Raw genomic sequence first — 25,839 nt, 5'->3', positions numbered from 1 at the left:
TCTCGTGGCAGAAGAACTGGTCCAGATCCCCATCACGTGATTGGCAGGCAATATACAGCCTCGAGAAGAGACTACAGTTACTCTTCACTGCGGCGAGTTGGATCTGCTGCTTTAACTGTGTCTTGGTCTGTGGCCGACTGAAGAGTGGCAACTTGTTCTTGGGCAGTGTTTCTGTAACTGGCTTCGTGCATAGTTCCAGTCTTTCTTCAACAAACTTTGTGTACTGCTCCTCACCAAGGGACTCAATCTTCCTCACCATTTCTGCCACTGGGGGTGTCCATGATGTCTCTCGTGTCAAGGACCAGTAGATCTTGAGTGTTCTCTAGGAAGGGATTCCCCATCTCTTCAAACACTGCTATAAGTGCTCTGACATCCTTCATAAAGGCTGCTTGCACTCCAGGTTTCTGGTCATTGTGAAGATGCCCAGTGTCGTGAGCACCGCCATGTCCTCTTGTCGCCTGCTCTTCAAACTCTGCAGTGATCCTGGCTATTTCTGGCCCTGCCACCATCCAGCGTCTGAGTGCCCCAGGGTTTCCTGCCAGTACAATAGCTCCACCAGACCCTTTGACCACAGCGTTGTTCTGTTCATGACATTGGTCAATTGCCATGGCAGAGAACTTGTTGCTGGTCTTGTGTACCACAAACTTCCCAGACTTGAATTCTGCCAGGAGATCTGGGTGTTTGTCATCAATATTTCATTCATTGGCATCAATATTTGATATGTTGAGGTAATTGACTTCTCACTGTCCTCAGAGGTCAAAGCTCGACATCTGGAAAAACTACCAACACTGTGTGGAATATGTAGACATTTTTATTGGAACACAAATGCCTGGTTTGTACATCATAAACATGTTTACCATTAACCAATGACACCAAACATCAATAATTTGATACCTTGAGGTCATTGACCTCTCACGGTCCTCAGAGGTCAAATATGCCTTACCTCCCGATCTGAAAATGAAACTTATGGCATGTACTAACACTGGTAGAAATTTCATGCTTTCGTCATAATTTGCACAATTCTTATGATATGAGAGATTATCAGCTGTACTATAGGGATTTCATGTCCCTGATATACACAGGAATCCAGCGAGCGTAATTTGGGTGGTCCAAGGCAAAGAGCCACGCGGTCAATGTCTCAAGTACAGCAATGAAGAGTGAGAAAGTTTCTCTCACGATGAGAACGAACAAAGATGAGGACCAGGATTTCTAATCGCAGAATTATGTCCCAGTACTTAAAAAAGGTGGGATTCTTTGCACACATTTCTTTCTTCCAGTCATTGAAGGCTGCTTCATCATGAGGACCGAGCTTCTCGAGGCATGCATCCTGCTGCAGTTTGGCAAGGGAAAGTGCGCTGATCTGATGGGCATGCCTCGTCCTTGTCAAGTGAGTTACATGAACAATGTATGGATCTCGGAAAGTTTGAATATGTGAGTTCCGTCTTCAATTGTACTTTCTATATTAGAAACCAGCTCTGCAAACACTCGGACCTGCATCATTTTCTGATCAATAGTGGATGTGGTATTGTCTTCCTGCTTTTCTCCTTCCATACTTCTATAGCGATTCTTGAAGGCTGTTAGACATTTATTGTGATACTTAGCTTCAATAGCTACTAAATCACCTCCTGCAATTCTTGCTCGCAAGTCTTTGTCTTTCAATGCTGTAGCCATATCTCTGAGTGTCATTTCCAGTCCTAAAGTAGAACAGTCATGCAGCTTGCCTTGAGTTTTTCTCCAGAAGATGCAGTCTTTCATAGTTGAAGATGACTCATTTGTTTGGCGTTTAGACTTTCTTTCATCCTGTTCAGTACTTTTTCGCTTATGTCTGTCTCTTGCTCTTTCAAGCTGAGAGCTAGCAAACTTCAGTTTACATGCTTTATGCCATTTTGCACGATTTTCAAGAAGTTCAGCAGCAGTATCACATCCGCTGTTGGCTAACTCAACTGGAAGTGCTTGGAGTTCACGAAATCCCTCCACATTCTGCAGGAAATCATCATATGAAGCTGGTCCTTCTCCATCTGACCTTTCAGCAGGACACTTTAAATCACCATCTTTCAAACCACATATTATGCACTTTTCCCAATCCATTCTGCTTGGGATCTATATTCGTCTTCCTGAAAAGAGACCAAGACAAGCACATATATTATGTTTAAGCAATTACAGACAGAGTGGTAAAAATAAAAAGCCAGGGTGAGGCAAACTTGTTAATTGCTCCTCATTTATAAACCTGCGATCGGATATACTCGGGGCAAATTTCGCCTCATGGCAAAAAACATTGACCTTTGGGGAAAATTTGACCATTTTGGAGAGAAAAGTGACATTTTTGGTGCTCCGTGGGAACGTAACAAGAATAAAAACATGCTTGACTGATTCTAATCCTACATTTAACAACTGCTGCACTACTGGGGCAAGGTGAAAACCTTCCAGATGAACAAAAACCTATGTTATATGTGGTATTAATACAGTATTACAACATGTGACCTTTGACCTCGGCCTGACCTTGACCTCGGCACCCCAGACCGGGCACCCCCCTCTAGAATGTTTCAATGGGACTTGTATAGTAAGTGTGCAAAATGTGGCGCTTTAATCCAGCGTGTCATCATCTTGTCCAAAATTGGCGCTAAGCAACCGGACTATGACAGTTAGCGTTGTGTATGATCCAGCGGTCCACCACCACCTTCCTCTTTCCCGAGCAGCTCCGCCCCGCACTCACCCTCACAGCCCCTCCCCCCCCCGCATGCTCTCTGACTTCACCAACGTTCACGAAGGAGTGTGACACATCACTCAGAGACAGCAACGACATTTTAGAGCCTTTCCCTATCATCAACGGTGTCAAGCAGGGCTGTGTTCTTGCATCTACCCTTTTCTCCATCTTCTTCAGCAGCCGGCCACAGAAGATCTTGATGATGAAGACGGCGTCTACATCCGATATCACACTGACGGCAGCTCGTTCAATCTGAGGCGACTTCAGACCCACACAAAGACCATGGAGCAACTGATCCGAGAGCTTTTGTTTACCGATGATGCTGCCCTTGTTGCTCACACTGAGACAGCCCTGCAGCGTTTAACATCCTGCTTCGCAGAGGCTGCGCAGCTCTTCGGACTTGAAGTCAGCCTGAAGAACACACAAGTCTTGCATCAACCCTCACTCCAGGAAGAGTACCACCCTCCTCACATCTCCATTGGCCAGTCGGAGCTGAAGACAGTCCACCAGTTCTGCTACCTGGGGTGCACCATATCTTCAGATGCCAAGATCGACAAGGAAATCGACAACAGACTGGCGAAAGCAAGTAGTGCATTTGGAAGACTCTACAAGCGAGTGTGGAACAATCGGCATCTGAAGAAGGGCACAAAGATCAACGTGTACCGTGTAATCCGTACTGACCACACTCCTGTACGGCGCCGAGTCATGGGTTACCTACCGTCGTCACCTACGACTCCTCGAGCGTTTCCACCAGCGCTGTCTTCGCTCCATCCTCAACATTCACTGGAGTGACTTCGTCACCAACATTGTAGTTCTTGAACGCGCGGAGGTTTATAGCATGGAGGTCATGTTGCTGAAAACTCAGCTGTGCTGGGCAGGGCGCGTTTCCAGAATGGAGGATCACCGCCTGCCCAAGGTCGTGCTGTATGGAGAGCTGCCCTCTGGCCACCGTGACGTAGGCGCTCCAAAGAAACGCTGCAAAGACTCCCTGAAGAAGTCCCTCAGCCTCTGCCAAACTGACCACCGCCAGTGGTCAACCCTCGCTGCCGATCGAGATGAATGGAGACGCTCAGTCTGCCAGGCAGTCTCCTCCTTCGAGTGCTGCCGCAGAGCCAGCCTTGAAGAGATAAGAAGAAGGAGAAAGAACCGGGATGCCTCGGCAACCATTCCTGACCAAACCTTTGTCTGCAGCCGCTGTGGTCGGATTTGTCTGTCCCGTACCGGACTCACCAGCCCCCAGCGAGCCTGCAGCCGACGTGGATCCCATCGTTCTTGATCTTCGCCCACGAAGCAAAGCCAGAAGAGAAGACACATCGATGTGAAATTCATTTTGAGGGATCTTTTTTCACACACTGATGAGACTTGTTCATCGAAGGAGTTTGTTTTGTTGTCTCGAGGAATTTTAAACAATCTCCATTCGAGATGTAACGAGTTCTTCACATGATGAGGCCTGAGCAGTCTTCGCGGTTTCATGACTCTCGCCTCTTGGTATGTTTATTTATCTTGTCATGAAACGGTGCAGGGATTGTCGGTTTGTCAATTCCTTCTGTCCCAATTTAGGGTATTCCGGGGTTGAAAGGTGACCAGGGTCCTCCAGGTGCACCAGGTCCAGCTGTAAGCACCAACACTGCGAACACATTCCTTGTAAACTGTTTGTTGACATGTCACTCCATTGTGTTTTATCGACGTTATACAGTATACCAAACGTAGTTTGTAAATATATTCCGAAGTTTCTTGAGTAGACACTTGGTGTATATGTGGGTTTCCCACGTATGATGCACGCATTGTATGTGCGCCCACGTCTGGTGTGCAGAAGGTGTTTGTTGGTACATGTGTAGTATATCCTTGGTATTTATGTGAAGAGTGCACTCAATGCAGTGTGTACGTGTTCTTCATGAAGTTTGGTAAAAGTTTGAACTCCAAACTCAAAGCCATTACTCTTTGTCATAATGAAACCGCTCCCTGTCCGACAGTCGTGTTCATGGATTTTTCAATCCTATAGTTTGAAGTTGTTTTATTTTGTTGTTTTTTTTGTCAGGATTCGGATGAACATCTTTTTTTTAAACCGAGAGTTGTTGAGATGTGTCGCTTTTCCCCCATTCATCCCAAACACATACCCACTAAACTGACTGTCATCCCTCGTTGTGAACAGCAGGCCGCTCTTTGCTTCTTTCAGTTCCTCAATGTAAATTGTTTGTTTTTATTTATCTTCACATTCTCCTCTTCCACTTGTTGATTTTGCTTGCAATTTGAAAATGTCATTTAATGGTGGCTCCACCTGGGGCTGACTTAACAAAGTCATTGTGGCATGTTTGGTAATTACAGTGGTTTTGTTGTCATTGTCACAAATGTTTATTTATCTCGAGAGTTTGGATTCATGGCATGGCTTCTTTGGAATTTTTTTTGTTACAAAGGAAACCGAGTTAATCATGTTTTGTCCATATTTCACAAATTATTTTAACCGTTGATCTTCCGTCATCAGGGCTCACCGGGCGAGAGAGGCCCAGCCGGTCCTGTGGGGCTAATTGGCCTTCCAGGTCGACCTGAAACAGCGGGTCCTGCAGGACCTCTTCGAGACAAGGGGGCACCGGTGAGTTTGATTGCTGGTTTTACAACTATCATATCATTTGTGTTGATATTGTCAGCCTGTCATCCTTCTGAGGTCGGGAAAATGAGTGCAAACTTTTTGGGGGGTAATAAGCCATTCAAGTGACATGCCTCGGAGTGGCGACCCCTCAGCCAAAGGAAACTGCCTTGACAGCCTCATGTGCCTCACAAAATTAAAGGAATGGTTGTTGTTGTGTGCAGACTCACTTACTGTCTCTCTCTCTCTCACACACACACACACACACACACACACACACACACACACACACACACACACACACACACACACACACACACACACACACACACACACACACACACACCCTACACATCCACACACACCCATACATATACATACAAACACACATATATAAACACACAAACACAGATATATTATGTACTGGTAAGTACTTACAAAAGCTATTTTATTGGAAGATATAACCTTAAATTTTTCATTTGAATGATTTCCATACTGCCTGGATCATCACCTGGGCACCGTTTATCATCGAGTTTTCGATCCTTTCAGCCCAGAACCTTTCCGATCGGCGGGTCCACAATCCCGGTGCAGGTCCACATCAGTCGATTACTCCACATCAATGGAGCCAGAACCTCAAAGTTGTGTCCAGACAGTAAGTAAACACAGCAAGGCAATATCCTTATTCAAACTTATTACTTGTAAAATCGAAGATTTTTCATGAATATTGGTCAGTCAATTTTGTTATTCTGTCCGTTTGTCTGTTTGTTTGTCTGTTTATTGCCTACAGGTCACAATTTTAAACCGATCTTAACAAAACTTCACCACATGGTAGAGTTTGTCATAAACAAGAACCCGATTGTTTTGAGGTCAAAAGGTCAACATAGGCCAAAGGTCAACAACTTTGGTGAGATTTCTAAAATCCTCAATTTTTATCCGATTGACTTGAAATTTGAAGATGATTTATATTTCCGGTCACGGAATTCAACGAGCCAATTAATTTTGAGGTCAATATCAGACAAAAGGACAACATAGGCCGGATTTTTGAAATTGTCAATTTTCATCCAATTGACTTGAAATTTGAAGAGGAGTTCCATATTTGGTCATTGAATCCAACCATCAATTACTTTGTTTTTAGGTCAAACTTGTTTTATGGATTTTGCAAGTATCGTGCTCTGCACAACGTCCTCTTCTTGTTTCGTTATTAGTTTTATTTAAAGTATTACTACGAATGAATAATTTCAATCACATCACTTTATATGATAATATTAAGCGATAAACACTTTACCTTGTGGACATATCCATAACACAGCACCTCCATCAAACAATAGATGCACACTCTCAACCAAGTATTCAAACTATCATGAATAAGCACTTTTAACATGCTGAAATCATCAATGTTGCATATCTGAGCAACCATCAATAAATGATTTTAATGCTTATTTATAATGTGGTTTATAAATCATATTTATTCGTTGTATTTTTTCATTAAAATACCTCCATTATTTAATACTATATATATATATATATATATATATATATATATATATATATATATATATATATATATATATATATATACAGGGTGTTTTAGAAAGAGTGATGTAAATATAAATGTTTATTTACAAAGAAACAGAAACCTCAGGAACGTCAACCATACATTTCTTGAAAGCTAATGACGTGGTATTTTCTATCACTGATTGCTGTTGCAGTAAATCACTGCTGGAGTTTGTGAGAACCCAAGGTCTGAAATTGGCAATTATGCAAAATCCTTGTAATTGATGTTCTCGATGCGTGTCCCTCCGTGGTTCAGACAGGCATTGATCCTAACTCCAAAGTTCTGTCCGACTTTCCTGTATGTCTCATGTGGCAATGCCTGGAGATGATGTTTGTTCAGAGTTCTGCCTCATGTGGCACTGGAAGTGGGCTTCATCACTGAACCATAACAGGTTGATCCAGTTTGGGGACCAACCGCTCCATCCTGTCACTGAGCCAATTGCAGATATCAAGTCTCCTTCTCATGTCATCTTGACTCAGTTTATGCTGAATAAAGATGATGTTTGGGAAAAGCTTCAGTTCCTTGGTGAGGATACGCCAGACTGATGTTGGTTTGATGCCGAGCTCCCGAGAGCGCCGGCCGTGGGACTTCTTGGGACTGTCTGCTGGATAATCCTGCATGGCGTCAATGTTGGCTTGGCTCTTGGTTCCTGATACTGGTCCACCACTGTTGCCCTTGCCCTGGTTGTGCACTGTACTCTTGTGCTCAAAATGTTTCACAATATGTTGAATGGCACGAATTGTGGGTTCATCACGTGTTCTGAGGTCGTATTCACAGCAGAACATCCGGCGGGTGTCTACATATGATTTTGTTTCATATCACAGAGCCAACACTTTTGTCTTCTGATTCACTGTAAATGGCATATAGACCGGGAGCCCGCAGGGGTCAGGGTAGCTGGAAAGCAAACAAATTTTCTCATGTATAGTAATACTCTATATTCATCCCTACTCACAGAAATGGACATCTGCCGTTGCGCCACTGGTGGGTGTGGTCTCGGGAGCCATCACAATGTACTCAAAAATTGAGCTAGATCAGCTCCATTACCTAACAAACTAAAACCCATCAAAATATAAGTTGCATGTTCTCATATATTATTAATGATCAACGACAGACATTTTTAGTGGTGGGGTACCCCGCCAGACGCCAAAAACTGGTACCCCAAAATTACGCAAGATCAGCATGTGAGCTAACAACTTGAAACCAGTCTCAAATTGTTCAGCACAGCCCACTGCATCAGAAATCACCACTGCCAGACATTTTCAGTGGTGGGGCACGTGCGCCAGACGCCCCAAAATGGCGCCACCCTGTAAGCTGACCTAGATCAGCTCATGAGCTAACAACTTGAAACCAGTCTCAAATTGTTCAGCACAGCCCACTGCATCAGAAATCATCACTGCCAGACATTTTCAGTGGTGGGGCACGTGCGCCAGACGCTCTAAAATGGCGCCACCCTGTAAGCTGACCTGGATCAGCTCATGAGCTAACTTAAAAATCAGGTAGAAAAAGAAAATATCAAGTAGAAAAAGAAATTAAGCGTATTAAATATTGCTTAATTTCTATGACAAATAAGTTGTGCTTAACAGTCAATCTTAGGAATACGAGAGCACACAGCATGTGAATACATGGAGGTCCATCCATATGGATAAGAGCTTTCTGAAACCTTATGATATTTGAGTATGTGGTTTTAAGTGAGATAAATGAAACAATTCATGAGAAGATTAAAGAAAAGATGGACATTTCTATCAGTCATATCAATTATTCAGTGTCAATCAAGTTTTCATCATCTTGATCTGAATCAGAGTCCTCACTCCATGGTTCATTATCTGAATCACTTAGTTCATGAAGATCTTCATCAATTCCAGTTATAATCGTTTCATCACTGTCACTGTCGATCTCTGTTCCTGCATCTGTGTTGTCCGTAGTGCCAAAGAGACTAGATGGAGCTGCAGGGCCCTCAAACCAAATAGGTTGCAGTCTGCCGTCCTTGTTTGTGAACCATCCATAATTTGTGGGGGACAAACCATCACCAGGAGATGCTGCAGTGGCATGGGTCCACAGCGTCGTGACATACTTAGCTCGGCGAATCTTCATTTCCAGGGATCGGCGAGTAGGCGGCAACAGTGCGCAGTCAACCCGTTTGATGTTTGCGAGTGGATTCTCCTGAAATGCAATAAAGGGTATGGTTAGTGCCATGAAAATTAATGAAATTTTATTCAAATACTACAGGAATGAATTTTCTATCCACTCTAATTTACCTGATCAAGTTTGCCAGTCATATCCAACAGTTTTTGTATCGTGCTTCATCAACATCTTTGGTTTTGCTTTGTGCGTACATCTGGCAGACGAACTCCGAAGCAACATCAACATCAACACCTTCACCTATGTTTCCCATGCCGATGAACAGATCAACAAATTGGCCAGTCTCTTCTTTCTTCATGATTTCGAAGGGTTTCACTTTGCCTTTCCTGAAAAAACAATTAATTGCATGAGAAAATCATAACCACAAAGAGGAATCGAGGAACATCTTAATTCAACAGGAGCACAAGCGTTGAATGATTTCCAATTCCTATGGATTATGCCAGCAGATACCATGCCCTAAACCAATGCTGACGGGATTTCTTATTTCAAATCTGAAATCTTTCAACAAATCCAGTTTTCCCTCTCAAACAGCAGACTTCATTTGAATCTTTGCTGAAGGCCCATTTTTTTGCTTACCTGTAGAAGGCTGACGTGAAGTCACATCCCGTAAAGGCATGGTATCCAGGGAGAGCCCTTGGGAGTCCTGGCTTGGTTGCTTCAAGGATGGCTGCGATATTAGATATATTGATGTATCGCTGGTGGTTTCCCATACCGCAATCCATGATGATCGTAACCATGGCCCTAACCTCTGGTCGCTGCCATCCAATCACACCTAGCAGGATCACCAATATATGTGTCCGATGCCCTCACGATGACGTGGTTGGCCGTGATGTTAGCAACATGGAAGGTGATGAGGGTATTTGCCTCTTCATGGTCACCTTGGAGATGTGCTGGATTTGAGACAGATATCGTTGGTTGTCGTTCATCAGGAATATACTGGAAACACTCGCCACCATAGGAAACAACTACTGTTTTCCCCTTGTAGATACTCCAGTAATGGTCTTTCTTCCAATCTTGGAGGAGAAATTTCCCAAGTTCATTTTTGAACACTCCATTGTCAAGCAGCTTTTGCCCACTCTGACGGATTTTCTGGTCAGGTCCTGTGATGGTATACTGCAGGTCGACAGCTCCTCTCAGTTTTGTCTCGCTGTCCTTGATGGAGTTTTCAATATACTTGTCGAGGCAGACATGGACTTCGGTCGCCCTCCCTTTGCAAACGACAGATAGAATTGTACGGGCAATCGATGCATAAGACGCGCCCATGTTGTTTTGGGAGACAACTGAATGCAGAAGTAATCCACCATCATAGACCTGGGCATGGTCATCATGTGGTCGGGCTGATTCAATGATTGGCTGTCTGCATCGCATTCTGTCTGTCATGTCTGCATTCGACGGGATGGTGGTGTGGGTTCGGGCGTGGGGAAAACACAAACAATTCCAATGGATATACAAATCTCAAACCCTCTAAGGCGCCAGGTACACACACACACACACACACACACACACACACACACACACACACACACACACACACACACACACACACACACACACACACACACACACACACACACACACACACACACAAAACGTAGCAAGTCCTGGTGGTCAGGGTGGCCCGTGGTGTAGACGCAACAGTCCCTGGATTGGTGTCGGACGAGCTGGCGTTGCGCTCGTCAGGGGCAGGAGACACCGTGGTGCTGTCGACCTCCTGGTGTCGGCCCAAGTCCGCTCACAACCGCCAAGGAGCCAGTTCTGGCGCCAAGTTGCGAGCAGGAGAGGGAGGCAGGTCCGCCCGCCGTTCGACCCCGTACTCCCAGCCAGCAGAACCCCAGAGCCAACCGAGGTGAGGCACGAGGCACAGCAAGGCCACGAGACACGATGAATCCAGGAACGAACCAGCGCAACAATCGAGCACGCTCCGACCCAACAGCCTCCACCAAACGCTTTTTCTTTTCGATCTTCTTCCACCCCTTTTCCCCGAACAGAACCTTCTATCCTCGAGTCCTCGTCACTTCCAATCGAGCCGTTTTATTGTCCCTCCGCCGTCGCCTTCCGCCAATCGTGATCACGGGGCGGAGCCATCCGCAGCACTGTCCTGTGACGTCACGGCAAGCCTCCAGGGAATACTAAAAGGGTGTACGCAGACACACTTACCCTATCCCGTCTCCCTATCTAATTACGTGACAATTATCATTTCCCCCTTGAAGAAATGGACATTTACTCGACAACTTATCACCACTGAATTGCTACTTATTACATCAAGATCCTGGTAAACTCGAACAGCATGGCATACCGAATTAAACATCCTAATTACCCTTTGAATGCATACCCCCCTCAGACGTAACAATACCTTTCATGCCCGATCCAGAGTCACGATTGACAGACTGTTCAAGGGATAGATCAACAGCAGATCTACTGTAATTCTTTTTGGTTCGCCTGATGGAAAATGCACCGTTTTCAAGCACCGCAAGCAATCTAGGGTCAGAACCTTGTAATTTCTGAAGGAAAAGTGTTCCTCATCTGGCATAGTTCGGGCGATGTAAACCAAAGAAAACATCCAGTACTGATGGAAAGACATTAATGTATCCACTGACGTCATTAGTCTTAACACACCTCTGCAACTCTCTGTGTAGACGGTTGATGAGGAAGATGTAAATTCCCCAGAACTGTGCTGTTGGTCCATGGTCACCATCAAGAATCTTGTGGAAGAATACTTCATACTTCTGAAGATGTTGCAAGATGATTGGGTCTTCAATGTGTGCAGTTTCCATCAGTTTGGATCAGAAGGGACTCTGTTCATCACTGCATGAAATTCCTCACGTTCCTCTAATGACAAGTCCAGAACAAAGCACTCGTACATCTTCTTCTCCAAAACATTTGCTAAGAGTTCATGAATTCGGGTACATCTGTTGTAAAATTTGACTTTTATGAACCCAACCATCGACCCTTCAGCAAGTACTTCGGCTTCAGTCAGAATATACTCCATGCTGCTTTCATTTATCAGGTTTCCAACCGCTGCATAGAAAGCTAATTCAACATGGAAATTGCCAAGCATTATCAACAACTTGTTAAACAATGGCCTTTCAATTTCTTGTATAGAATATGCTTTCAAAGCTACAGCAAGGTCATAGGTTACGATGGCATACTCCTGCCCTGTTTCCTCTGCAACTCTCAATGTACGGATCATCGTCTCCCTCACAACATCATTGTTTGTTGGTGATCTCAATATCGGATCCATGTAGCAAATGCGTTGTCGAGGCAATGTGTCATTCATATATTTACTGATGAATCCAGAGTGTAGTGGAGTGTCCCCATTATGTAACCTCCAAAACCAACATAGGTCTCGGGGTTTCAGCTGAATTTTTATATTCTCGGCTGTTGATGTTGTGGTGAAAACAAACTTGGCTGTCTTCAGAGGTTTTCTAAATGGCAGGATTTCACGCTCAGCCCCCACAAATTTCCGTCTGTTTCTTCCCTCTCGGAAGTCGGTCATATTAGCATTTGGACCCATTGCATCTGGCAGGACATTCTGGTAGGTGTGGCCAACAGTTGTATGCAGCGTTGCTTTGCCATCTAACGTCTCTACATTGGCATCATTATTATCCCAGACAGAGGCAGTGGCTAGATGTGGATCCAACTGAATGCCATCTGGTGCACTGCGGTCACTTGATTCCACAGAATATGCAAATTCAGTCTCCAAACCTTTGGTTTCACTGTAACTGATGCTGTGCCCTGCCCTGTTCAAAATTTGCAATGACAGCTTGGATCCTGTCAGTGAAGCAAAACCAAGGCCCATGGCTGTGTGCTTCCATTGTTTGACAGTCCCGCGTGTAACATTGAAAATTGCATCTGATGCTATTGAAGTCACCTTGCGGTCAAGGCTATCCATATGCGCTCCACGGAAGCTTGGTGTTTGGCTACCAAGAAGACTCCTGAAGAACAGGTCTAACTGTTTGGGAATGTCTGGGGAATGTTCCTTTAGATTCTGTACTGTAGCTGTGTTTGGTGTCCTAGTTTTTGGAAGTGTCATGATCTGGGATCGAAGATGCAGAGCTGCCCATCCAACTTGTCATTCTGTTCATGTTCTTTTGATTCATTATGGAGTCGAGCCATTGCATCATCTTCCCGGACTAATGAACTGAAAACAAAATTACCTTTCCATTGGTCTGCAAGCTTCACTCTCATGCGATCTCCAGAATAATCTTTGATCTTCCTTTGCAAATTCTGGGCTAAGTAGGATTCAACTTCTTCCTGATCTCCTCCGATGCTTGTATACTCTGCTTTGTAGATGTCAAGTCAGGCAGAGACCAACACTGACCGTTGGTTTTCAAATACCTCACTCTGAATGTACGCACACAAAGAGGCAAAGGCACTCTTATGGCAAGTTTGTGGTGTAGGCTTTGGATCCAAGCACTCTATTTGAACCTTTTTTTCAAGGCTGTCGGTTTCCAAAAGGAATTTTGAGCGCCAATTTCTGTGATACCATGCATCTGCAGCGATCAGATCAACACCAGTCCTAACAAGACCTTTGAGACGCTCGTTTTTGGAGAACTTCACGCGATTGCGAATTGTTTCACAACCACTCATTGTTCTAATATATTGCCTTGGCTCTTCTTTGCCCTTTATCTTTTTTCGGCCCATCCCACAGAATAAGCATTTTTCTTTCAGATCATCGTCTTTTGGGAGAACACTGCAGGTTCTGGTTTGAATTTTAGGTATTTTGACAGGGGGTGCATCATCGGATGTTTGAGCGTTTCTTGGGCGCTTCACGGCAGTGTAGTTTTTATGACAATAAGGGTGATAACGATGAGTTGATTCCTGATTGCTTTGTGATATTCTTTTAGTGATGTCGGAGTACTTATCTGATTTCTGAGTTTTGCGTGAGGTAGCAGCATTCCTTACTGTGCTCCATGTATGTTCGTTGAATGCCTTGAGCCGACTGTCTTCGTCCGTAGACTTTTGGCAGATGTAGCAACACAGGGTACTGGAACAATCGATTTCCTGAAATGAGGAAGACACCTTAATTAGCTAGAGAAGATATCTGAATTGTGTTGCACTAACACATTGTCAACTCCCCAAGCTCTAAGTCGAATGATAGTATGGTACTTTCATTGATCTCGACTTGTCATTTGCCTCTTTCTATTCCAAAGGTTTCAAACGCGATGCTGTGACCTTTACGGTACTGATTGTAGGAAGTACTGGTGATGGAACACAGAATGAGTGAAATAAACCTGTTTGGTTTTCTGGCGAAGTGTCCATGTGAAAATAGTTTATTTGCGCTAAAATAAACACCATTTTGGTCGCATTACACTGTTGTACTTAAATTAAGAAGACGGATAGTGAATACCTTTTTGGTGCCACTAGATTCCTGGGCCTGTGCTACCAAATACTGACTTCAGTTTCTTGGTGATGGTGTATTCTTCCATTCAATGAAGAAAATAAAGTAGAAAACTAACCATAGATGAGGATTGTGCTTCTTGAAGTTGAGGTCCCTCCTCTGACACTGTCACTCCAAATGTTGAACTTGTATTTTCTTCATCCATTGTGTAGGCAGTTATCAAACAAGCTGAAAAAAATACACTTATACAGTTTCTTTCATACGTATTTGTCAAGGATCAAAATCATAAAATGCTGCCACTTATCTACAAGGGAAATCTGCCACTACTTCAACAGGAACAGTGGAACAAAAATGAACAAATCAATCTAATACAGCAGTCATTTATTAGTTCCAGAGCTGGTTTTTATCAATCATCCTCTTCTCAATGCCGACATTGATTTTAAGATAACACCCCAATTACATATATTGCTATGACCATGGCCAGTTGACTACTATCCCGTCGTGAAGAGGTTTTAAAGGCATCTGGAAGGAGTACCCCACCATTGAAAATGTCTGACAGTACTGGTTTCTGATATTGTGGGCATTGCTGAACGATTTGGGGGTGATTTTATTTAGTTAGCTCATGAGCTGATCGAGGTCAGCTGACAGGGTGTGGCCATTTCGGGGCGTCTGGCGCATGTGCCCCACCACTGAAAATGTCTGGCAGTGGTGATTTCTGATGCAGTGGGCTGTGCTGAACAATTTGAGACTGGTTTCAAGTTGTTAGCTCACAAGCTGATCTCGCGTAATTTTGTGGTACCAGTTTTTGGCCTCTGGCGGGGGTACCCCACCACTAAAAATGTCTGTCGTTGATCATTAATAATATATGACAACATGTCACTTATAGTTTGATGGGTTTTAGTTTGTTAGGTAATGGAGCTGATCTAGCTCAATTTTTGAGTACATTGTGATGGCCCCCGAGACCACACCCACCAGTGGCGCAACGGCAGATGTCCATTTCTGTGAGTAGGGATGAATATAGAGTGTTACTATACATGAGAAAATTTGTTAGCTTTCCAGCTACCCTGACCCCTGCGGGCTCCCGGTCTAATAGTTGAGCTCTGGAGCGAGAAATCCGAGGGAACAAACACGAACACAACCAAACAAAACGGTATCGGTCAACAAATGAAGAAATGGCAGGAAGTCAATGTTGTATCAAATTTTTTTAAACACCTGGATATGTGTATATGTATATATATATATATATATATATATATATATATATATATATATATATATATATATATATATATATATATATATATATATATCTTCTTCTTCTTCCTCTTTCGGCTTGCTCCCGTTAGGGGTCGCCACAGCGGACCAACCGTCTCCATTTCGCTCTATCCTCCACATCTTCCATTGACACTCCAACCACCCGCATGTCCGCCCTCACCGCATCCATGAACCTCTTCTTTGGCCTTCCTCTTCTCCTCCTGCCTGGCGGCTCCATCTTCAACATCCTTCTCCCGATATACTCCGTTTCCCTCCTGTGCACATGTCCAAACCATCTCAATCTCGCCTCTCTCACTTTGTCTCCAAACCGTCCTACCTGCGCTGTCCCTCTAATATACTCATTTCTTATCCTATCCATCCTCGTCACTCCCAACGAGAATCGCAGCATCTTTAACTCTGCCACCTCCAGCTCTGCTTCCTGTCTTTTTGTTAGCGCCACCGCCTCCAAACCATACAACATAGCTGGTCTCACTACCGTCTTGTATACTTTTCCCTTCACTCTTGCAGCTACCCTTCTGTCACAAATCACTCCTGCAACTCTTCTCCACCCACTCCATCCTGCCTGCACTCTCTTTTTCACTTCTCTCCCACACTCTCCGTTACTTTGGACAGTTGATCCCAAGTATTTAAACCAATCCACCTTCCCCACCTCAACTCCTTGCAACCGCACCATACCACCACCCTCCCTCTCATTTACGCACATGTACTCCGTCTTACTCCTCCTGACTATCATTCCCCTTCTCTCCAGTGTGTACCTCCACCTCTCAAGGCTCGATTCAGCCTGCTCCCTACTCTCCCTACAGATCATGATGTCATGCATGGCATACCGAATTAAACATCCTAATTACCCTTTGAATGCATACCCCCCTCAGACGTAACAATACCTTTCATGCCCGATCCAGAGTCACGATTGACAGACTGTTCAAGGGATAAATCAACAGCAGATCTACTGTAATTCTTTTTGGTTCGCCTGATGGAAAATGCACCGTTTTCAAGCACTGCAAGCAATCTAGGGTCAGAACCTTGTAATTTCTGAAGGAAAAGTGTTCCCCATCTGGCATAGTTCGGGCGATGTAAACCAAAGAAAACATCCAGTACTGATGGAAAGACATTAATGTATCCACTGACGTCATTAGTCTTAACACACCTCTGCAACTCTCTGTGTAGACGGTTGATGAGGAAGATGTAAATTCCCCATAACTGTGCTGTTGGTCCATGGTCACCTTCAAGAATCTTGTGGAAGAATACTTCATACTTCTGAAGATGTTGCAAGATGATTGGGTCTTCAATGTGTGCAGTTTCCATCAGTTTGGATCAGAAGGGACTCTGTTCATCACTGCATGAAATTCCTCACGTTCCTCTAATGACAAGTCCAGAACAAAGCACTCGTACATCTTCTTCTCCAAAACATTTGCTAAGAGTTCATGAATTCGGGTACATCTGTTGTAAAATTTGACTTTTATGAACCCAACCATCGACACTTCAGCAAGTACTTCGGCTTCAGTCAGAATATACTCTATGCTGCTTTCATTTATCAGCTTTCCAACCGCTGCATAGAAAGCTAATTCAATATGGAAATTGCCAAGCATTATCAACAACTTGTAAAACAATGGCCTTTCAATTTCTTGTATAGAATATGCTTTCAAAGCTAAAGCAAGGTCATAGGTTACGATGGCAAACTCCTGCCCTGTTTCCTCTGCAACACTCAATGTACGGATCATCGTCTCCCTCACAACATCATTGTTCGTTGGTGATCTCAATATCGGATCCATGTAGCAAATGCGTTGTCGAGGCAATGTGTTTCTCCCTCTCGGAAGTCGGTCATATTAGCATTTGGACCCATTGCATCTGGCAGGACATTCTGGTAGGTGTGGCCAACAGTTGTATGCAGCGTTGCTTTGCCATCTAACGTCTCTACATTGGCATCATTATTATCCCAGACAGAGGCAGTGGCTAGATGTGGATCCAACTGAATGCCATCTGGTGCACTGCGGTCACTTGATTCCACAGAATACGTAAATTCAGTCTCCAAACCTTTGGTTTCTCTGTAACTGATGCTGTGCCCAGCCCTGTTCAAATTTTGCAATGACAGCTTGGATCCTGTCAGTGAAGCAAAACCAAGGCCCATGGCTGTGTGCTTCCATTGTTTGACAGTCCCGCGTGTAACATTGAAAATTGCATCTGATGCCATTGAAGTCGCCTTGCGGTCAAGGCTATCCATATGCGCTCCACGGAAGCTTGGTGTTTGGCTACCAAGAAGACTCCTGAAGAACAGGTCTAACTGTTTGGGAATGTCTGGGGAATGTTCCTTTAGATTCTGTACTGTAGCTGGGTTTGGTGTCCTAGTTTTTGGAAGTGTCAGATCTGGGATCGAAGATGCAGAGCTGCCCATCGCAACTTGTCATTCTGTTCATGTTCTTTTGATTCATTATGGAGTCGAGCCATTGCATCATCTTCCCGGACTAATGAACTGAAAACAAAATTACCTTTCCATTGGTCTGCAAGCTTCACTCTCATGCGATCTCCAGAATAATCTTTGATCTTCCTTTGCAAATTCTGGGCTAAGTAGGATTCAACTTCTTCCTGATCTCCTCCGATGCTTGTATACTCTGCTTTGTAGATGTCAAGTAAGGCAGAGACCAACACTGACCGTTGGTTTTCAAATACCTCACTCTGAATGTACGCACACAAAGAGGCAAAGACACTCTTATGGCAAGTTTGTGGTGTAGGCTTTGGATCCAAGCACTCTATTTGAACCTTTTTTTCAAGGCTGTCGGTTTCCAAAAGGAATTTTGAGCGCCAATTTCTGTGATACCATGCATCTGCAGCGATCAGATCAACACCAGTCCTAACAAGACCTTTGAGACGCTCGTTTTTGAAGAACTTCACGCGATTGCGAATTGTTTCACACCCACTCATTGTTCTAATATATTGCCTTGGCTCTTCTTTGCCCTTTATCTTTTTTCGGCCCATCCCACAGAATAAGCATTTTTCTTTCAGATCATCGTCTTTTGGGAGGACACTGCAGGTTCTGGTTTGAATTTTAGGTTTTTTGACAGGGGGTGCATCATCGGATGTTTGAGCGTTTCTTGGGCGCTTCACGGCAGTGTAGTTTTTATGACAAGAAGGGTGATAACGATGAGTTGATTCCTGATTGCTTTGTGATATTCTTTTAGTGATGTCGGAGTACTTATCTGATTTCTGAGTTTTGCGTGAGGTAGCAGCATTCCTTACTGTGCTCCATGTATGTTCGTTGAATGCCTTGAGCCGACTGTCTTCGTCCGTAGACTTTTGGCAGATGTAGCAACACAGGGTACTGGAACAATCGATTTCCTGAAATGAGAAAGACACCTTAATTAGCTAGAGAAGATATCTGAATTGTGTTGCACTAACACATTGTGAACTCCCCCAGCTCTAAGTCGAATGATAGTATGGTACTTTCATTGATCTCGACTTGTCATTTGCCTCTTTCTATTCCAAAGGTTTCAAACGCTATGCTATGACCTTTACGGTACTGATTGTAGGAAGTACTGGTGATGGAACACAGAATGAGTGAAATAAACCTGTTTAGTTTTCTAGCGAAGTGTCTATGTGAAAATAGTTTATTAGGGCTAAAATAAACATCATTTTGGTAGCATTACACTGTTGTACTAAAATTAAGAAGACGGATAATGAATACCTTTTTGGTGCCACTAGATTCCTGGGCCTGTGCTACCAAATACTGACTTCAGTTTCTTGGTGATGGTGTATTCTTCCATTCAATGAAGAAAATAAAGTAGAAAACTAACCATAGATGGGGATTGTGCTTCTTGAAGTTGAGGTGCCTTCTCTGACACTGTCACTCCTAATGTTGAACCTGTATTTTCTGCATCCATTGTGGAGGCAGTAATCAAACAAGCTGAAAAAAATACACTTATACTGTTTCTTTCATACGTATTTGTCAGGGATCAAAATCATAAAATGCCACCACTTATCCACAAGGTAAATCTGCCACTACTTTAACAGTAACAGTGGAACAAAAATGAACAAATCAATCTAATACAGCAGTCATTTATTAGTTCTAGAGCTGGTTTTTATCAATCATCCTCTTCTCAATGCCTACATTGATTTTAAGATAACACCCCAATTACATATTGTTACGTTTGAAGGGGGGTATGCATTCAAAGGGTAATTAGGATGTTTAATTAGGTATGCCATGCTGTTCGAGTTTACCAGCATCTCGATGTAATAAGTAGTAATTCAGTGGTGATAAGTTGTCTAGTAAATGTTCATTTCTTCAAGGGGGGAGATGATAATTGTCACGTAATTAGATAGGGACACGGGATTCTTGTGAATCTGAAGTGAAATCACCTGACCACCAGACCACCAGTAAGTGTCTGCATAAACCCCTTTTAGTATTCTCTGAAGACTGGCCGTGACGTCACAGGACAGTGCAGTGGATGGCTACGCCCCGTGATCACGATTGGCAGAAGGCGACGGCGGTGGGCCAATAAACGGCTCGATTGGGAGTGACGAGGACAGAAGGATAAAAAGGTTCTGTTCGGGGTCGAAAAGGAAGAAGAAGAAGATTACAACCAGAACGATTGTGTTTCTTTGTTGTGGAAGCTGTGGCGGCAGAGAGCGTCCTGGTTGCTGTGCTGAGTCGATCGTGCTCTTGATCGTGTCTGGGAGCCTTGCCGAGCCTCGTGCCTCGCCTCGGTTGGCTCTGGGGTTCTGCTGACTCGGAGTACGGGGTCGGGCAGCAGGCGGACCTCCCTCCCTCTCCTGCTCGCGGCTTGGCGCGGGAGCTGGTTCCCTGGTGGCTGTGGGCGAACTTGGGCCACGACCAGGAGATCGACAGCACCGCGGTTTCTCCTGCCCCCCCCCCCCTGGCGAGAGCAAGGCCGGCTCGTCCGGCGCCGATCCAGGGACAGTTGCGTCCACACCACGGTCCAGCCTGACCACCAGAGATAGCTACGTTTTGTGTGTGTGTGTGTGTTTGTGTTTGGCGCCTTAGAGGGATTGAGAACTGTATATTCATTGGAATTGTCTGTGTTTTTCCCCACGCCCGATCCCACACCATCGAGTCGAATCGCCCCGGATCCCTCTTCTTGCCGAGTCTTGTTATTTCTGGTAATTATAAAAAAACAAATAAACATCATCAACTCAGTGAAAAGTGACTCGTGCCACCTTCCTCGTCCCGTTTGCGGTAGAGCGATTAGAACCGCCATGTTTGGGTTATAAACAAATAAATCGCCTCCATCGTTTCGGCTCATTCTACGTTGGCGGGACTGTTCAAGTCCCGTGGACGTCAAATTGGTGTCAGGGTGTTGGATGTTCGAACCCCTCTAAATTATATACCAGGATTAAAATCTCGCCACGAATTGGAATATAAAATTACAACAGAAAAGCGCGCGAGTGCGGGAAAATTTTGGCGGGATTTTTCAAATTCAAATTAATTGGCGGCAAACGGGACTTCTGCACCATGGCGGATGTGCAGATGTTTGAGGAGGAAGGCCACGTGTCTGGCAGCGAGTCGGGCAAAGAGGGGAGAGACGGGGTAGGGTTGGAACCTCCCCATTCCGAGCGTGGACCGTGCTTCATCGCCCGTAACGGTGAAGGCAGCGCCGGAAACCTGCACGATGACGATCTGGACAATGTTGGAACGTTTAATGAGTGCAATTACAGCACAGGGGGCAAAAATGACGGCACAGGGGGCACAAATGGCAGAAATGACGGCATAAATGGAAAATCAATTCGTGACACAGAGGGCAGAAATGACAGCACAAATGGAAAATCAATTCGTGACACAAAGGGCAAAAATGACGGCGCAGGGGGCAGAGATGGCGGATCGATTGGGGGTAATGGGGGAACAGTTGGGTGCATGGATTGATTTAATGAGGGATGAATTGGGGGAAAAGATGGAGAAAATGAAAACTGAGATGCAGGAGTGTGTGGTGTTAAATTGGGAGAAATACAAAGTAAATTCGAGGATAGATTGGAGGAAACAAAGGTAGAAATTACATTGGAGGGGGAAAATATACGAAAAAATTGGTAGATAAAGTTGATGCAACGAGCATTCGGGTTGATAAAGTGGATAAAAGCCTGGAACGTCATCGTGCCTGTGTGGATGCTCGTATGCAGTTGCAAGTTGAAGAGTGGGGAGAGCTGAGGAAGCAAGGGATGAATTTGGCGGAGGAGGTAAAAGGATTGGAGGCTCGTTTGGACGAACAAGATAAAATTATGAGCCAAGATGAAGTCTTGGATAAAGGCCTGGTAGAGCCGTCTTTTGTAAGTAGAGTGTCCGAGTTGGTTGAGGAGCAGCTACAAACTCGCGACGGAGCCTTGGAGGAGGTTGTGCGGGCCCAGAAGATCCTGCGGGAAGAGGTGAATCTGTCCATTCAACGTTTGGAACAGGAGGCAAAATTGACCCACGAGACCCTCACCACAAAACATCTTTGGCCACAGTGGGCTCCGAAATTGGATACGCAGCCACAAGGGTGTTTGATCCCTGGGCTGGATTCGGACAAGGGAGAAACTGAGAAGCGGGCCACCGTAAAAGTGATCCCCCTGGTAAATTTCGACGGGTCAGGGAGCGTTGAAGCTTTTCTGACGAAATTTGAGTGCATTTTCCGACTAAACGGGTGGAATGAGCGGGAACGTACAGGGAATTTGGTGGCAACGTTGCGGGGACCAGCCGCAGACGTGTTAAACGTGATCGCGGAAGGGATGTTGACCAGCTCCCGCATTTGCGAGGCGTTGAGCCGTCGGTTTGGGTTCGCGGCAAACTGTGATCTGGTGCGGGCCCAGCTCCAGCACCGCAGATTAAAGCCGGGTGAGACAGTGCAGCAGCTGGCACAGGACATTTACCAATCAGTTAGGATCGCGTATCGGGACCTTACAGTGGAGGCGTGGGACAGACTGGCACTCGAGAAATTTTTAGCTGCTCTTCCTGACCCTGAGGTCCGAGCGCTGGTGGAGTTACAGGATCCACCCACCGTTCACCGAGTGGCCGAGTGCGCGGCCAGGCTGGCCTCGTGGAGTCGGCCGGGTCGGGTTCTAGAGAGGCCATCGGTGACGATCCGACAGGCGGAGATCCAGGATCAGGGAGGGGGGCTGGGAGAAATTGGCATTACCCAAATGTTTCAGGAAATTTGCCAGAAACTGTCAAGTTTGATATGGGGTAATTCGGTAGTTGGTGCGCCAAAGCGGCGGGGTCCAGCCCAGCCAATAGAGCAATTCGATTATGGCCGAGGGGGTCCGGAACCGGAAGAGACATGTCACGGATACCCACGGGGGCCTTTTATGGGGAGTTGTTTCTGGTGCGGGCGAAGAGGACACATGCAACGATATTGCCGGTACCCGGCGATAGAGGGACCCTCCAATAGACTTTTAGACTCGGAGAGGGTGAATCCTCCTGCTGAACCGCCAGGTCTATCCGAGATGCCCTTTCATAGGTCGGGTCCGGAGAACACTGTCGGGGGTCCGGGAAACTAGATTGGGCTGAGCATATACGGCCATGCTCGGCTGCTGAGATTGTGGCGAAGTGCCTCCTTTGGTTAAAAACAAAAAATTTATTGTGGGAAAATTGGCGTGGGTTTGTGAGTTCTGCTGGGTTTTAGAGTGACAATCGGGACAGTTGGTAATTGGTAACAAAGTGGGCACAAGTGGCTGTCCAATGGCTGGTGCGTGGATCGGGTGAGAAGTGCTGTGTGAGTTGTTTTAAGTGAAGAAGTGAAATGTATGGTGCACACATTGTTTTTTATTGGGCATGGTGTGGTAACAGGGAAGGTCATGGTCGGTGAAGTGTTAGAAATGCAGGTGTCACATGTAAGGCCGATGGGGTGGGGGAGTCATGTGGGTTTTGTGGGTGGGGATGATGTGCTTGTCCACAGGGATTGCGGAAGCTCACGGTGAGCGTGAATTGCGACCCCCTTCAAGGAGATTCACCACCTGGTGGCTAATGGTGTCAGTGTCTGGAGGCAACTGGGAGAGGGTCTGGTTGGGCGACCAAGGCGGGTAGGACCTTGGCGACCCAGGAAGGCCAGAGGAGCCAGTGAGACCCCTTCCAATGTGTTGTACGGGATTAGAGCTGATGGCTACCAGGGGGGAGGGAATCAAAGGGAGCGGGGCGGAGAAACGTCCGGGTTGGACTAAAGCTTACCTGTGGGCATGGTTGCACCTGAGATGCCCCCATCATCTTGTGGTAACCCACCCCACGGCCATGACGGGATTCAGCCTGCATGATTAAAATGAGGACCATGACCAAGAAATGTGATGATGACCATGGTGTGAGTGTTGTGAAGATGTGTGAGTCCCACCCGATCCCGCACAACTTGACAGGTGCAGCAAGGGCATGATGTCCGCATAATTTTGGGGCAAGCAAATTTGAAAATTGGCTCCCCAGGTAATGCTGGGTCTATTAGCATCCACTGGGGGAGGCGGTCAAGTGTAAATATCCTGTGAATAGTGTCGCTAAGGCTTAGAGTAGGAATGTAAAGTATAAGTGTTGTGTTTTTGTGGAACCTTTTGTTTCCCCTCCCCAGATCACTGGAAGAGTGCTGGGCAAGAGCGATGATCCGGAGGATGGAGTGCAACTTCGCTCAGTGCTATCATGTGATAAAATAAAATAAAATAAAAAAACGAATGATTGTTTAGGCGAGGATAAGGCCATAAGGGGGTAGTACATTAAGCAGGATAGGTAAGTTAGCTGCGACTCGCTGCCCATTGCCCCTCCTACTTTATTTCGTTAGGTTAATTTGGTGTGAGTCAGTAAGTGTTAAGGCTGGTACGGTAGCGCCTGTGATATACCTTGCAGGAGCTGCGGTACCAGAGGAGGGGGCAGTGTTACGTTTGAGGGGGGGTATGCATTCAAAGGGTAATTAGGATGTTTAATTAGGTATGCCATGCTGTTCGAGTTTACCAGGATCTCGATGTAATAAGTAGTAATTCAGTGGTGATAAGTTGTCTAGTAAATGTTCATTTCTTCAAGGGGGAAATGATAAATGTCACGTAATTAGATAGGGACACGGGATAGGGTAAGTGTGTCTGCGTAAACCCCTTTTGGTATTCTCTGAAGACTGGCCGTGACGTCACAGTACAGTGCAGCGGATGGCTCTGCCCCGTGATCACGATTGGCAGAAGGCGACGGCAGTGGGCCAATGGACGGCTCGATTGGAGGTGACGAGGGCAGAAGGATAAAAGGTTCTGTTCGGGGTCGAAAAGAAAGAAGAAGAAGATTACAACCAGAACGCTCGTGTTTTTGATGTGGAACCTGTGCTGGCAGAGAGCGTATATATATAGACACATATTATTACAATTGTATTTTAATAATCGCTCAAATTGCAAGCCACCGACAGGCACCATACATTTGTCAGTTCTTATACGGAGATTTCTTTGAACATTTCTCAACATCGACAAATCGATTTGAGAACATTAGTTTCCGATTTCATTCTTCAGATCTTCAAGAGTACCTTGTGTTGTGATTTCAAGTGTGACCAAAGAAAAAAATAAGTTAGGTGTTGCAAAATCTGCACGATGTGGGGGCCATTCTATCGGTCCACAGTCATATCCACCTCAAAAAAAATTTAAAACATTTTCTGTGATTCCAGACTTTTGAAACACCTTGTACATTTAAAAATTAAAAACGTTGCCATTTGTGAGCATCTCATTCCAATAGCTTTGTGAATGCCCTGTGTAAATATGGGCCTGAGTGGGGAAATTATCATCAGAAACGTTGTCGTCATCATTTATATATTATTAGCGCCCGTTGGACTCAGTCCGAAATGGGGGCTTATGGATTTGGTCTCGATTTTTGTGTGTGTGGGTGTGTCTTGGACATGTATGGACCGATTCTATTCATACTTTGCAACAAAGACAACACATGATGGTGCACAAATGTCTGTCATAAAAAAAAACAATCAAATCCAAGATGGCCGACTGGCGGGCATTTTAGTTTTTTAAACCCGATGTTGAACGCTTCCTCAACCAATTCTCGGACAAGCATTTACCGATGTTGTTTAAACTTGGCACACAGATAACTAATGATGGATTACATAAGCATGTCATTTTTTTTCGACTTCGGATCCAAGATGGCCGACTGGCGGCCATTTTGTTACTCAAATGTGCCTCCAACCATTTCTCCGGCATGCATAGTCCGATTTTGTTCAAGTTTAGCAACAGCACAGCACACAATGGCATACACATCCACTTAACTTTATTTTGCGATCTGATAAAAGAAGGCTGACTGGTAGACAGGCAGA

At 45.1% G+C, this 25,839-nt stretch overlaps 2 protein-coding genes across 8 annotated transcripts in view; one reads left to right on the top strand and one right to left on the bottom strand.

The window, feature by feature from the left end:
• The window catches only part of LOC147008051 (uncharacterized), a 364,090-nt gene extending 338,592 nt beyond the window's left edge, over positions 1–25,498 (top strand). Inside the window, exons 4-5 of one of the 7 annotated variants that reach the window (XM_085865841.1) lie at positions 5,187–5,294; positions 24,124–25,498. In XM_085865841.1, coding sequence (XP_085721967.1) covers positions 5,187–5,294; positions 24,124–24,210 — 195 coding nt within the window. In that variant the 3' untranslated portion in view covers positions 24,211–25,498. Of the gene's footprint in view, positions 1–2,744; positions 4,193–5,186; positions 5,668–8,765; positions 8,895–24,123 lie in introns of those variants that run through there. The other 6 variants (XM_085865843.1, XR_015053661.1, XM_085865842.1 and 3 more) reach the window with 6 other exon arrangements.
• On the bottom strand, positions 8,312–10,962 carry LOC147008052 (uncharacterized). The gene is made up of 3 exons (XM_085865851.1): positions 9,559–10,962; positions 9,099–9,308; positions 8,312–9,003 (listed from the first exon to the last, which is right to left on the bottom strand). The coding sequence occupies exons 2-3, from the start codon at positions 9,117–9,119 to the stop codon at positions 8,599–8,601; spliced, it is 426 nt and encodes a 141-aa protein (XP_085721977.1). The 5' UTR covers positions 9,120–9,308; positions 9,559–10,962; the 3' UTR covers positions 8,312–8,598.
• Positions 25,499–25,839: the final 341 nt, after the last annotated feature.

Source organism: Eptatretus burgeri, chromosome 22 (assembly GCF_056783735.1).
Source record: "Eptatretus burgeri isolate ZD-2024b chromosome 22, Ebu_testis_v1, whole genome shotgun sequence".
NCBI classification, from domain to species: domain Eukaryota; kingdom Metazoa; phylum Chordata; class Myxini; order Myxiniformes; family Myxinidae; genus Eptatretus; species Eptatretus burgeri.
Note: the sequence above shows the minus strand (reverse complement) of the source record. Positions and strands in the feature narration are given on the sequence as shown.